This window comes from Nerophis lumbriciformis, linkage group LG13 (assembly GCF_033978685.3).
Source record: "Nerophis lumbriciformis linkage group LG13, RoL_Nlum_v2.1, whole genome shotgun sequence".
Lineage (NCBI taxonomy): Eukaryota > Metazoa > Chordata > Actinopteri > Syngnathiformes > Syngnathidae > Nerophis > Nerophis lumbriciformis.
The window spans coordinates 47,976,461-47,990,079 of NC_084560.2; the positions used below are offsets into that span (position 1 = coordinate 47,976,461).

The 13,619-nt window shown below is 41.0% G+C and overlaps 1 protein-coding gene across 2 annotated transcripts in view; it reads left to right on the forward strand.

Annotated features, from left to right (window-relative positions):
• The window catches only part of bcor (BCL6 corepressor), an 86,031-nt gene extending 79,495 nt beyond the window's left edge, over positions 1-6,536 (forward strand). Inside the window, exons 11-13 of one of the 2 annotated variants that reach the window (XM_061970671.2) lie at positions 1,353-1,430; positions 1,518-1,674; positions 5,068-6,536. In XM_061970671.2, coding sequence (XP_061826655.1) covers positions 1,353-1,430; positions 1,518-1,674; positions 5,068-5,422 — 590 coding nt within the window. In that variant the 3' untranslated portion in view covers positions 5,423-6,536. The remainder of the gene's footprint in view (positions 1-1,352; positions 1,431-1,517; positions 1,675-5,067) is intronic. The other variant, XM_061970672.2, reaches the window with a different exon arrangement.
• The last annotated feature ends 7,083 nt before the right edge of the window (positions 6,537-13,619 follow it).

Here is a 13,619-nt window from a genome sequence, read left to right on the forward strand (position 1 = left end):
GGATTGGCGTAAGCCGGGCGTGTCCAACTGGTAGCTGGCGGGCTCTTGGTAGCTCGCCACCTGTTTCTAAATAGCTGGCCAGAGAATTATGTACGATAAGCACTTTGCTATTTTCATATGGAATGACACAAAACAATGCAATAGAAGATGGAACTTGCTTTTGTTTTTCAGTGTCTAGACCAGAGTGTCCAATTTGTTTTCACCGAGGGTCACATGGCAGTTAAGGATTGTAACCGTGAATAATTTATCAACATAAATGTATTGGGATTCACCTCATTATTATACTCTGTCGCCACGAATTTACCATAAAATTTACAGCATACTACTGTAAATGGAAAAATGGTCGTACAGTTTTTTTGCTGGCAACAAAACTGCCAGTTTTTTTTGTAACTGTAAAATCTATTGTCATTTTACAGTGTACAATTTGATGGATAACTTGCTTTGAAATCATAAGTCAAGCAGATATTTATTTATTTATATATATTTTCGCCAAAAAAAAGTTTGATATATATGGCCGTATATTTGTTGCATTATTTGATCATAAAGTTTAAAAGATATACAAGATATGTATTTTTTTTCTGGCAAAATGGAAATAATTAATACATTAAGTAAGAAAAGATAAACTACTTTTATATTATTTCTAAGGAGAGAGAGAGAGAGAGAGAGAGAGAGAGAGAGAGAGAGAGAGAGAGAGAGAGAGAGAGAGAGAGAGAGAGAGAGAGGAGAGAGAGAGAGAGAGAGAGAGAGAGAGAGAGAGAGAGAGAGAGAGAGAGAGAGAGAGAGAGAGAGAGAGAGAGAGAGAGAGAGAGAGAGAGAGAGAGAGAGAGAGAGAGAGAGAGAGAGAGAGAGAGAGAGAGAGAGAGAGAGAGAGAGAGAGAGAGAGAGAGAGAGAGAGATGGCCGCCTGCCCTCCCTCCACCTGGTCCCACTCATCTGGAGGCCGTTAATCCCTCCAAACACACGCCAGACGCCCCACGCTTCAGCGCTGGCACAAAGCCCAGCTCTGATTCGCCAAATGTGTGTGTGTGTGTGTGTGTGTGAGTGCGTGCTGAACACACACACTTTGCTCTCGCCGCCGCTTATCCAGCCTCCCTCGCCTCCATGTTTGTTTCCAGCTCTGTGCGTGTGTGCGTGCGCCGCAGTAAAAAAGCGGTGTGTGGTTCTTGTTCCTGGCAGTCGTCTGCAGCCTCGCTCTGAACTCGGCCAGCTTTAACCCCGCAGAGTGAAGCCCCTGACCATTAGCCCCCCTTTTACCGCCATTTATCCATTCGCCGCTCTTGTCTCCAAGGGCAATTGTTTGTCCCCCGTGAGTCACGCGCTCCTCTCCTCTCCTCTCCTCTCCTCTCTCCATAGATTATTTCGCTGACCTTCAGGGCCGTGCGGATGACGACCTTGGCCTTTATTGGGAATTCTACGGCAGCGCGGTGTGCGGTGAGTACCCATCACCACTTTCCCCCTGAGACTTCTATCTTCCCACGTCAGCTCATGCGCTGCCTATTTTCTATTTGTTTGTTTTAGAGTCCGCAGAGGAGGGCGGCACCGCCTACGACATCCTGGCAGACCCGCCGGGCCCTGACGATGAGGACGAGGACGACAAGAGGGAGATGTTTGAGTTTGAGTTCTCTGACCGGCCCCTGCTGCCTTGCTACAACATCCAGGTGTCCGTCTCTCAGGGGTGAGCCGTGCAAATGTGTGACATAAAGCACGTGCAAAGTGTCCAGTGCCAGGATCTTCAAATGACAGTCAGCTTCCACCTGAACTTGCATTTGTGTTTGAGTCCCGCCTCCATGCACGGGTCCAGTCTGCTGTCATTGGTGCACATCTTAGTTGTCAATCACAGCCTGGCGAGTAACTGCAAGGCTACTTTACGATCAAATGTTGAACAGAACGAAATCCAAAACAAAAAGCATAAATAAAAGTGAGATTAGAATGTGTATTTTTTAAAGTGTATTATATTATCTGTAGCCCGAAATACAAACCCCGTTTCCATATGAGTTGGGAAATTGTGTTAGATGTAAATATAAACGGAATACAATGATTTGCAAATCCTTTTCAAGCCATATTCAGTTGAATATGCTACAAAGACAACATATTTCATGTTCAAACTCATAAACTTTTTTTTTTTTTTTACAAATAATAATTAACTTAGAATTTCATGGCTGCAACACGTGACAAAGTAGTTGGGAAAGGGCATGTTCACCACTGTGTTACATGGCCTTTCCTTTTAACAACACTCAATAAACGATTGGGAACTGAGGAAACTAATTGTTGAAGCTTTGAAAGTGGAATTCTTTTATGTAGAGCTTCAGTCGTTCAACAGTCCGGGGTCTCCGCTGTCGTATTTTACGCTTTATAATGCACCACACATTTTCAATGGGAGACAGGTCTGGACTGCAGGCGGACCAGGAAAGGACCCGCAATCTTTTTTTACAAAGCCACGCTGTTGTAACACGTGCTGAATGTGGCGTGGCATTGTCTTGCTGAAATAAGCAGGGGCGTCCATGAAAAAGACGGCGCTTTGATGGCAGCATATGTTGTTCCAAAAGCTGTATGTACCTTTCAGCATTAATGGTGCCTTCACAGATGTGTAAGTTACCCATGTCTTGGGCACTAATGCACCCCCATACCATCACACATGCTGACTTTTGAACTTTGTGTCGATAACAGTCTGGATGGTTCGCTTCCCCTTTGGTCCGGATGACACAATGTCGAATATTTCCAAAAACTATTTGAAATGTGGACTCGTCAGACTACAGAACACTTTTCCACTTTGCATGAGTCCATCTTAGATGATCTCGGGCCCAGAGAAGCCGGGGGCGTTTCTGGGTGTTGTTGATAAATGGCTTTCGCTTTGCATAGTAGAGCTTTAACTTGCACTTACAGATGTAGCGACAAACTGTATTTAGTAACAGTGGTTTTCTGAAGTGTTCCTGAGCCCATGTGGTGATATCCTTTAGAGATTGATGTCGGTCTTTGATACAGTGCCGTCTGAGGGATGGAAGGTCACGCTCATTCAATGTTGGTTTCCGGCCATGCCGCTTACGTGGAGTGATTTCTCCACATTCTCTGAACCTTTTGATGATATTATGGACCGTAGATGTTGAAATCCCTAAATTTCTTGCAAATTTCTCACGCAGTTGTGGACAAAGGGGTGTACCTCGCCCCATCCTTTCTTGTGAAAGACTGAGCATTTTTTGGGAAGCTGTTTTTATACCCAATCATGGCACCCACCTGTTCCCAATTAGCCTGCACACCTGTGGGATGTTCCAAATAAGTGTTTGATGAGCATTCCTCAACTTTATCAGTATTTATTGCCACCTTTCCCAACTTCTTTGTCACGTGTTGCTGCCATCAAATTCTAAAGTTAATGATTATTTGCAAAAAAGAAAAGTCAAATATGTTGTCTTTGTAGCATATTCAACTGAATATGGCTTGAAAAGGATTAGCAAATCATTGTATTCCGTTTATATTTACATCTAACACAATTTCCCAACTCATATGGAAACGGAGTTTGTAGAAAAATAGTTAATTTGAGTTTTTTCTGGAAAAAGTAAAAACGTTCAGTGTAAAATAAGCTTAAGATCAAAAAATATTTTGTTAAAGGGGTCATATAATATATTTTTTAACAATTAAAACACTAATATATAAAGGCGGTTCTTAGATTATTAGATGATGTTTTACATACCATCTTCAAACAGCTTTTTGACGGTCTGCTCAGGATGCGGGGTTTTGTGGGTGGTCTTTTTTTACGTGCCTCCACTTTGACAGCGTCTTCTCCCCGTCATCCATTTTGTAGTTTTTAGCGCCTCTTTATCAGATCTACGAGCAGACATAAGTTGGAACTATACGCTTCTTTGTATTAGAAATGACAACAGGATACATGTGCATGTACGAGCCAGTCTGTCCCACAACATGAAGATAGCTATAAAAAGAAGGAGCTTATGGACTACAGCGTCGGATTGCAATGGCGGAATCGAGCAAAGCACTTTGAGTAAATTTCAACTATATACGGACATATCCGCTGATGTCATAATTGGGGGAAAACGTCGCAAATTCCAGACAGCTTGTATGAAGACAGGAGAGATTTTTTATAAGTAGCCTTCATGGCTTGATTTCAAATTTTGGGGATTTATGTAGATCCCGAACACACAAAAACAGGCACTAATAGGTAAAAAAAAAAGTTGGGTTTGCATAATAGGTTCCCTGTTAAATAAAAACGTAAAATTAATTTTAACATTGAAAAAATAACTGAATTTGTCAGTCCCCTAAAAGTATGTTATTTTTTAAATTAATTGTTAATAATATATTTTATTATTTTTTAAATAATTAAATCCAAAATATTTAGGAATAATATAATTTTACCGAAATCAAAAAAACAAAAACTTATATTTAAAAGTATTTGAATTTAAAAAAAATAATTCAACTTAAAATTCATTTTACAATGGCAAAATTGAGGCTGTTAATTTAAATACATTTAAATGTATTTTGACTATTTCTGTCATCAGATTAATCACACTTTGAAATTTGGGTTAATTTGCGATTAATCACAGTCAATTATGATAACTCAGGGGTTGCATGATTCAAGTTAACTTTAAAAAAGGTTGCAATATCTGGACACAAATGCAATTTTATTGTCAGAATCATACAGAAACATTTTTCAAAATATTTTACTTGAATGCACATCATTTATTTGCTCAAAATGTGCCGTGTTCTTTGCATTGACCTCATCACTGGCCAACAATCCTTTACGTAACCATCTGCAGTTAAGGAAAAGGAACATGTACGGTCAAAATAAATGGTGATTTTTCTGCTTATATACTTGATTAATGTCCTATTTTTTTGTGATGACCTTATTTTTGACAAACCCTCATTTTAAACCTTTTTCAATTGTAAATGCACATTTCCAATGATTTAAAAGATGTCATGTTATTTGAATTTCAGCTGTTAAAGCCATGTTTACACTTCTGCAGTTAGTAACTCAACAACGGCGTAATATGATGAAGTCAAATGACAGGAGCTTGCTCAATATGATACACATTTCTCATCCAGGATTATTTACCTCCCTCAGGCCCAGAAACTGGCTCCTCCTGTCTGACGTCCTCCGCCGGCTGCGCATGTCGGCCCGCGGTTTCCGCCAGGCCTTCCCGCACATGGAAGTGGTGACGGTGGCCGAGGCCGAGTTCTACCGGCAAGCGTCTCTGTCGCAGCTCTTCTCTTGTCCCGAGGAGCTGGAGGGTTTCCACCCGGACAGCAAGGAGCTGCTGGACCTGGTGGAAGACAGCGCCGAGCTGGCCGCCCTGCTGGGCTCCACGCTGGAGTGCCTGGACGACCGCTGGGACCACGCTAGGGACAAACTGAAGGAGAAGATCAAGGCCGCCGGACAGGTGGGCCTCATCCTGAACCCGAGTCCCAATAAGCACTGATGCTCTTGCAAGGTGTTGTGGTGCACTGTATATACAACCTACTTTTGGACCTGCTTAGCCATACGTTTGACTCTCAATAACTGACGGTCGTATTTTTTATAAATTAATATATGTACAAATAAGTAAATAAAAATGAATATATGTATGTACATAAAAAAAGATTTCTTTCTGATAACAAGTGTGTCAGGCATGTGTGTCGCTGCCTGTGCCATTGAATGTGCTATTTGAGTTGATCTAGGGAGCACATGTGTACAATTGTTTTGTCGCCCCCTCCCTCCAAGACTTCAAAACAGGAGGGGCTATTTTGTTGTATCTTTTTTGTAATGTTCAAATCGTGCTTCCCGTCAAGTCTGTAATTTAACAAGCGGATCTGCAGCGTTGATTGTATAATAAAGTTTTATTGTAATACTGATCCTTTACCCATTTGGCAAAGAGCTTGTGTGTGTATATTTATATACATCTATGTGTATATATATTTATATATATATACACATGTGTATATATAAGGCAGTGAAATCAACTTTTTTGGTGTTTTTTGTTTCGTTTTTATTTTATTTTAACTTTGTAATTAAAATATCTCCTAATTTGTATTTATATTTTACAAATGAAGTTGCTTTAAAATAAATATACAAACTGCAAGATGACAATTGTGTGTGCTGTGCGGTTGCATGTAGAGCTGGAGGACTAAATGAATTAATTGGGTGTCGATGTCAAATGAAACCGTTTAGCCAAATTGTCCACGACAATTCAGCGGGATCAGATACAATCCAACATTGCCATCTTTAGGAACGCAATTGTATTGTAGCTGCACTTTTGTCTCTCTCTCAATAACATCCTGCAAGGATGCTGGGACCAACAGCGCCATCCAGTGTCGAATGTGCTAATTGCGCTGTTTCAGAAAGGAGGGCCGTGGACCTCTTCTGCCAACTGAGTTAGGCTCCATCCACCTCGCTACCCCGAGAGGGACAAGCGGTAGGAAATGGATGGATCATAGAGGTTTATGTATCAATGGGAATATTTGAAGATATCTGTTTAATATATTAGCATAGTCTATTTTAAATATAACGGTTAAAATGTACTCAACATAGTATATAGTCATCATTTTATTTTCTAAAAATGTCATGTCATAAGGTATAATATCATTTAATGACCTTTTATATTTTCTACAACAAGAACACTTAATACTTCCTGTATCACGCAACCATGCACATTAAATGGCCATATATGTAACAGTCACTGTTCTGCGTTGTCTTTTGTAGTGAGGCACACACAGGAGTTGAGTCGTGGAGGATTTATTCACCTTTTTTTGAATGGAAACAAAAACGGGGCGTCACACACAGTCCACAGTAAACAGGATCTCTCTCCACAGCTCCGAGCGTCAGTGCTCACTCAATTCAATTATGTATGCTTACATGTGGAAATAGTAATAATAATTTAAAAAAAAGGTAAATAAAGCATAAAATAGTCTCAAATAAATTAATAAAATAAAAAACAGTATATAAACTATATACATCAGAAAATAACAAAAATATATATTAAGAAAAAGGATACTTAAAATGGGCAGCAATATACCTCATTTTTCCCACTCACATCAACTCATTTTATATTTTTTCTACAATAAACTATGCCAAAAAACTCGTAACAGACATACCTTTTTTTGAATGGAAACAAAAACAGGGCGTCACACAGTCCACAGTAAACAGGATCTCTCTCCACTAAAGAATAAAGAAATAAATAATACACACTCATATTAATGTCACAGCGGCACACAAGATGTATTATATATATATATATATATATATATATATATATATATCAGTGACGTGCGGTGAGGTTGATGGCTGGTGAGGCACTGACTTCATCACAGTCAGATTTACAAACATATGAACCCTAAAGAGTATCTTATTCACCATTTGATTGGCAGCAGTTAACGGGTTATGTTTAAAAGCTCATACCAGCATTCTTCCCTGCTTGGCACTCAGCATCAAGGCTTGGAATTGGGGGTTAAATCACCAAAAATGATTACCGGGCGCGGCGCCGCTGCTGCCCACACCTCACAGGGAGTGATCAAGGGGATGGGTCAAATGCAGAGGACACATTTCACCACACCTAGTGTGTGTGTGACAATCATTGCTACTTTAACTTAAACTGTAGCACACAAAAAAGCATATTTAATTAAAAAACGTCATTATGGTCTTACCTTTACTTATAAATGAAGTCCATGCGCTGCTCCACTTGAACAAAAGCATCGATAACTTGTTTATAGAAGTCTTCCTTATCTTTCTTCAGTTTTAAAAGTCTCTCTGTCTCGATGGAGATATTCCTTTAAGTATTACCTCCTGCTTCCATTGAAAGTCCAGTTTAGAAAAGTGTTTTATTTTAGATATGTAATCCTCCATGTTAAAAGTCCAGGCGATAGGAAAAAATAAACAATCGCTGCTAACTGTTGCTGCTTGTTGTCATTTCTTCTGCAGCCGAGTAGTCGCAAAAATGATCTCTGGGATCACTAGCGCCCTCTACCACCAGGAGGCGGGATTACTGCGAGCCTCACACAGTGCGTCTTTTGCAGCCGTTTTATGATTGCTCAGCACAAGAAATACGTTACACACATACAGTTGTTGACAAAATACACTGTACATTATATACCTCAGCTAACTAAACTATGGAAATGTATAATATAATTCATATAGCAATACAGTCTCACTGCACAGCAGGCCAGCAGTTAGCCAAGTCATTGCACAATCCATGGCGAGGCTCAACTGGCTGCTGACTCACCGCAAGTCTCATTGGAAGAATGGCCGTGCGCAACCCGAGGGTCCCTGGTTCAATCCCCACCTAGTACCAACCTCGTCATGTCCGTTGTGTCCTGAGCAAGACACTTCACCCTTGCTCCTGATGGCTGCTGGTTAGCGCCTTGCATGGCAGCTCCCTCCATCAGTGTGTGAATGGGTAAATGTGGAAGTAGTGTCAAAGCGCTTTGAGTACCTTGAAGGTAGAAAAGCGCTATACAAGTACAACCCATTTATCATTATTTATTTATTTCTCAGTATTTGAACGGCAAATGTGAAAATTCAGCGATTTTGAATAAAAATAATCTAAAACTGGTGAAGTTAAATGGAAAATAACGTTATAGTATAATCACTGGATACATTTAACAATTTATATAAAAAAAATTAAAAAAATAAATTGTTATATGTATCCAGTGATTATACTATAACGTTATTTTCCATTTAACTTCACCAGTTTTAGATGATTTTTTATTCAAAATCGCTGAATTTTCACCTTTGCCGTTCAAATACTGAGAAGAGACACGTCACTCAGTGCCTCAACATGGATTGCGCAATGACTCGGCTAACTGCTGGCCTGCTGTGCAGTGAGACCGTATTGCTATATGAATTATATTATACATTTCCATAGTTTAGTTAGCTGAGGTATATAATGTACAGTGTATTTTGTCAACAACTGTATGTTTGTAACGTATTTCTTGTGCTGAGCGATCATAAAACTGCTGCGAAGACGCACTGGCTGAGGCTCGCGTAACCCCGCCTCCTGGTGCTGGTTAAGGCACCTTCGCTGCAGAATGCACCCCCCGACGAGAGCGCCACACCAACCAAAGCCCACACCCAAACCCTCCACGTGCAAGACCGAATCCACCCAAAAAAAGTCACTTAACAAGAAGCCAAAAAGTGCAAAAACAACATTGCTCGCGCCGGAGGAGCCGTGAACGACTGCAAGGACACAACATTAGGTACACCTGCAGACTGCAGCACGGATTTCATATTTCATTCATTCACAACTCCTCCAACACCAACACCACTGTTCCCGCACTTATAAGTAAAGGTAAGACCATAATAACATTTTTTTTATTAAATGTGCTTTTTTGTGTGCTACAGTTTGTATGTGTAAAGTTAAAGTTAAGTTAAAGCAGGGGCGTCACTAGCTTTTAAGGACAGGGGGGGCTTTGCCCCCAGGAGATGCACAGGATGCGAGCGAATGTTACGCACAAGCACAAAACTTCACAAACGGCTAACAAAGACATAGAACTTATTCATTGTTATTTTTTTTATTTTTTTTTTAAATGCACGGGACGAAATGAAATGCTCCCCGGGACGATGGCTTTTAACCATATATTTTCTTTTTCTTTTTATGTATTTATTAATTTTACATTTTATATTAAATGTCTTGGTTTTTCCTCCCTCTGAAAATCCTATTAAATGTTTAACAAGCCATCCTATAATAATAAAACAGCTATAAATGTAACAATACAATAAAACAAATATATTTAATGATGTTTTTTTCATTATTTTAACAATAGGCTTATGTATATTACTTTATATAGATTCTACAAGAAACACAAAACTTAAAAAATAAATGATTTACAATTGCACACACAAGGTTTTGTGCAGCTTCACTCATTGTAAAGGAAGATAATGTGCTTCGTACACCTGCAGGACCGCAAGCAAGGTCGCAGAGAAAATGCGGGCTGGAATTTGAGTGATGTGGGCATTTTCTATATGAACAAGTGGAATGGATTGGATACCGACGCACGAAAGGGGCTCTCTACCTTACGCTACGAAGTGTGGGGAAACGGAGTGAATAATAACAGGTTATATGATTATTTATTTAAACTCATATTTGGGCCACTTTATAATGAATATGTCAGCATTTATTAGTAAAAAAAAACAAAAAAACACCAAATTATTTCAAGCCCCCCTAAAATAGGCCTAACAACGCCAATGAGTTAAAGTAGCAATGATTGTCACACACACTAGGTGTGGTGAAATTTGTCCTCTGCATTTGACCCATCCCCTTGATCACCCCCTGGGAGGTGAGGGGAGCAGTGGGCAGCAGCGGCGTCGCGCCCGGGAATTATTGTTGGTGATTTAACCCCCAATTCCAAGCCTTGATGCTGAGTGCCAAGCAGGGAAGAATGCTGGTATGAGCTTTTAAACATAACCCGTTAACTGCTGCCAATCAAATGGTGAATAAGATACTCTTTAGGGTTCATATGTTTGTAAATGTGACTGTGATGAAGTCAGTGCCTCACCAGCCATCAACCTCACCGCACGTCACTGATATATATATACATATTAATGTCACATGACACAAGATGTAATATATATATATGTATATATATACACATATATATATATATATATATATATATATATATATATATTTATATGTAACTGCTGTGTACCCATCCCGCCAAGAAGCCACACAGGCTGGATTGGATGATGTGGTTGTTTACTGGTAGCTGCAATGAGTGATCAGAATGCACGCACACACAATATGTGGTTAGCACTTCTGCTGGTTCCGATGTCATTAGCAGAGGACAGGAAGTCTGTTCAAGTACATAATATTTTCATATTTTTAAAATGACATGAAATGCAATTACAGATGTGACTTAATACAATGGTTTTTAACGGTATACTTTTTTTCGTGTGATCGTATAGTGGTTTTAACTTGCTTTTATCTTTACTGGTATTAAAATTAATTCAATACAACATATTCTTTACTTGTTTGTTTTTTTAACCAACATCATCCTTTTTTATATATTTATGAAATAGAAAATAGATAAATACAAAATACAATACAAGACATGACATGACACAAATAATTAAATGGACTTTTAGCACCCTCTGGTGGTGACTAGCAAAAATGACAGACCACGTTGTTCGCATGTTAAAATGGCGAACAATACAAATTTAAATATGAACGTCTTGACACGTAAAACGCACATAGTGCAACAATTATTACCTGCAATGAGTGATCAGACATTAGCACCTCTGCTGGTTTCAATGTCTACATGGGTAAAATAATATCGACTTCAGTGCAAAATAGTAATACATCTGACGTGAGCAACAACCAATTCAAAACGAAAATTCCACAACGTAGCATTTCAACTGCTATTAAATAACTGTGTATCTTACAATAAATCTCACGTTAGCTTTAGTGTAATATATAATATTTTGCAGAGCAATATCAGAACGTGGCTTACCATTAGCAGAGGACAGGAAGTCTGCTAATAAGCTTCCGGTTTGCAGTCATATATACAGACTTTCAGGTACCAGCAGGTGGCGCAATTGGACCTCTCATTGCATAACAAAACAATAGACATATTTTAGCAGGAATTTCACTCAAATAATCAAATTATTTCTTATACCCGTTACACACACACACATATATATATATATATATATATATATATATATATATATAAGAAATACTTATATATATCAATCTATCTATCTATCAAGAGGGACAGAGACAGTGGATCACATGTTACCATGGAGAGACTGCCAGTTATCTAGTCTCCACCAGTTGCAGAAAATGTGCCATCAGTACAACTACAAGTAAGTGCTGTTTCAGTTCCATCAGTGAGTCAGACACAAACTAGTCTCATCATTGAACCAGATTCAAGGGCTGTTGAGTTGCCATCATCAGAACCCAGATCACCCACAACAAAAACCCCACCAGTGATCCGCGGGTACCCAGAAAAGTTTCAAGTACCACCAAAAAAACTGAATCTCTGAAGACAGTATAAAAATCTGTGTTAAAGGTGTACAAATACTGTTTGTATAATAAGCATGTTATTGTTTACAAATGAGGGTTAAGAGTTCAGTACTGAAAAAAAAAAAGAATGTGGCTTAAGTACAGTTTTTTAATTGAGCTGGAGAGGCGTGATTGGGAAGAATGGCCGCCCGGATCTGAACCCAAGTGGTGTTTTGTTATTGGACTTTTGTGCCCGTCACAGATTGTCCATAACGAACACCATGTTCAAACATAAGGGTGTCCATATGTGCACTTGGCACCAGGACACCCTAGGCCGCAGTTCCATGATCGACTTTGTAGTTGTGTCATCGGATTTGCGGCCTCATGTTTTGGACACTCGGGTGAAGAGAGGGGCGGAGCTTTCTACCGATCACCACCTGGTGGTGAGTTGGCTGCGATGGTGGGGGAGGATGCCGGACAGACCTGGCAGGCCCAAACACATTGTGAGGGTTTGCTGGGAACGTCTGGCAGAGTCTCCTGTCAGAGAGACTTTCAATTCCCACCTCCGGAAGAACTTTGAACATGTCACGAGGGAGGTGCTGGACATTGAGTCTGAATGGACCATGTTCCGCGCCTCTATTGTCGAGGCGGCTGATTGGAGCTGTGGCCGCAAGGTAGTTGGTGCTTGTCGTGGCGGTAATCCTAGAACCCGTTGGTGGACACCGGCGGTGAGGGATGCCGTCAAGCTGAAGAAGGAGTCCTATCGGGTTCTTTTGGCTCATGGGACTCCTGAGGCAGCGGACAGGTACCGACAGGCCAAGCGGTGTGCGGCTTCAGCGGTCACGGAGGCAAAAACTCGGACATGGGAGGAGTTCGGGGAAACCATGGAAAACGACTTCCGGACGGCTTCGAAGCGATTCTGGACCACCATCCACCGCCTCAGGAAGCGGAAGCAGTGCACTATCAACACCGTGTATGGTGAGGATGGTGTTCTGCTGACCTCGACTGCAGATGTTGTGGATCGGTGGAGGGAATACTTCGAAGACCTCCTCAATCCCACCAACACGTCTTCCTATGAGGAAGCAGTGCCTGGGGAATCTGTGGTGGGCTCTCCTATTTCTGGGGCTGAGGTTGCTGAGGTAGTTAAAAAGCTCCTCGGTGGCAAGGCCCCGGGGGTAGATGAGATCCGCCCGGAGTTCCTTAAGGCTCTGGATGCTGTGGGGCTGTCTTGGTTGACAAGACTCTGCAGCATCGCGTGGACATCGGGGGCGGTACCTCTGGATTGGCAGACTGGGGTGGTGGTTCCTCTCTTTAAGAAGGGGAACCGGAGGGTGTGTTCTAACTATCGTGGGATCACACTCCTCAGCCTTCCCGGTAAGGTCTATTCAGGTGTACTGGAGAGGAGGCTACGCCGGATAGTCGAACCTCGGATTCAGGAGGAACAGTGTGGTTTTCGTCCTGGTCGTGGAACTGTGGACCAGCTCTATACTCTCGGCAGGGTCCTTGAGGGTGCATGGGAGTTTGCCCAACCAGTCTACATGTGTTTTGTGGACTTGGAGAAGGCATTCGACCGTGTCCCTCGGGAAGTCCTGTGGGGAGTGCTCAGAGAGTATGGGGTATCAGACTGTCTGATTGTGGCAGTCCGCTCCCTGTATGCTCAGTGCCAGAGCTTGGTCCGCATTGCCGGCAGTAAGTCGGACAC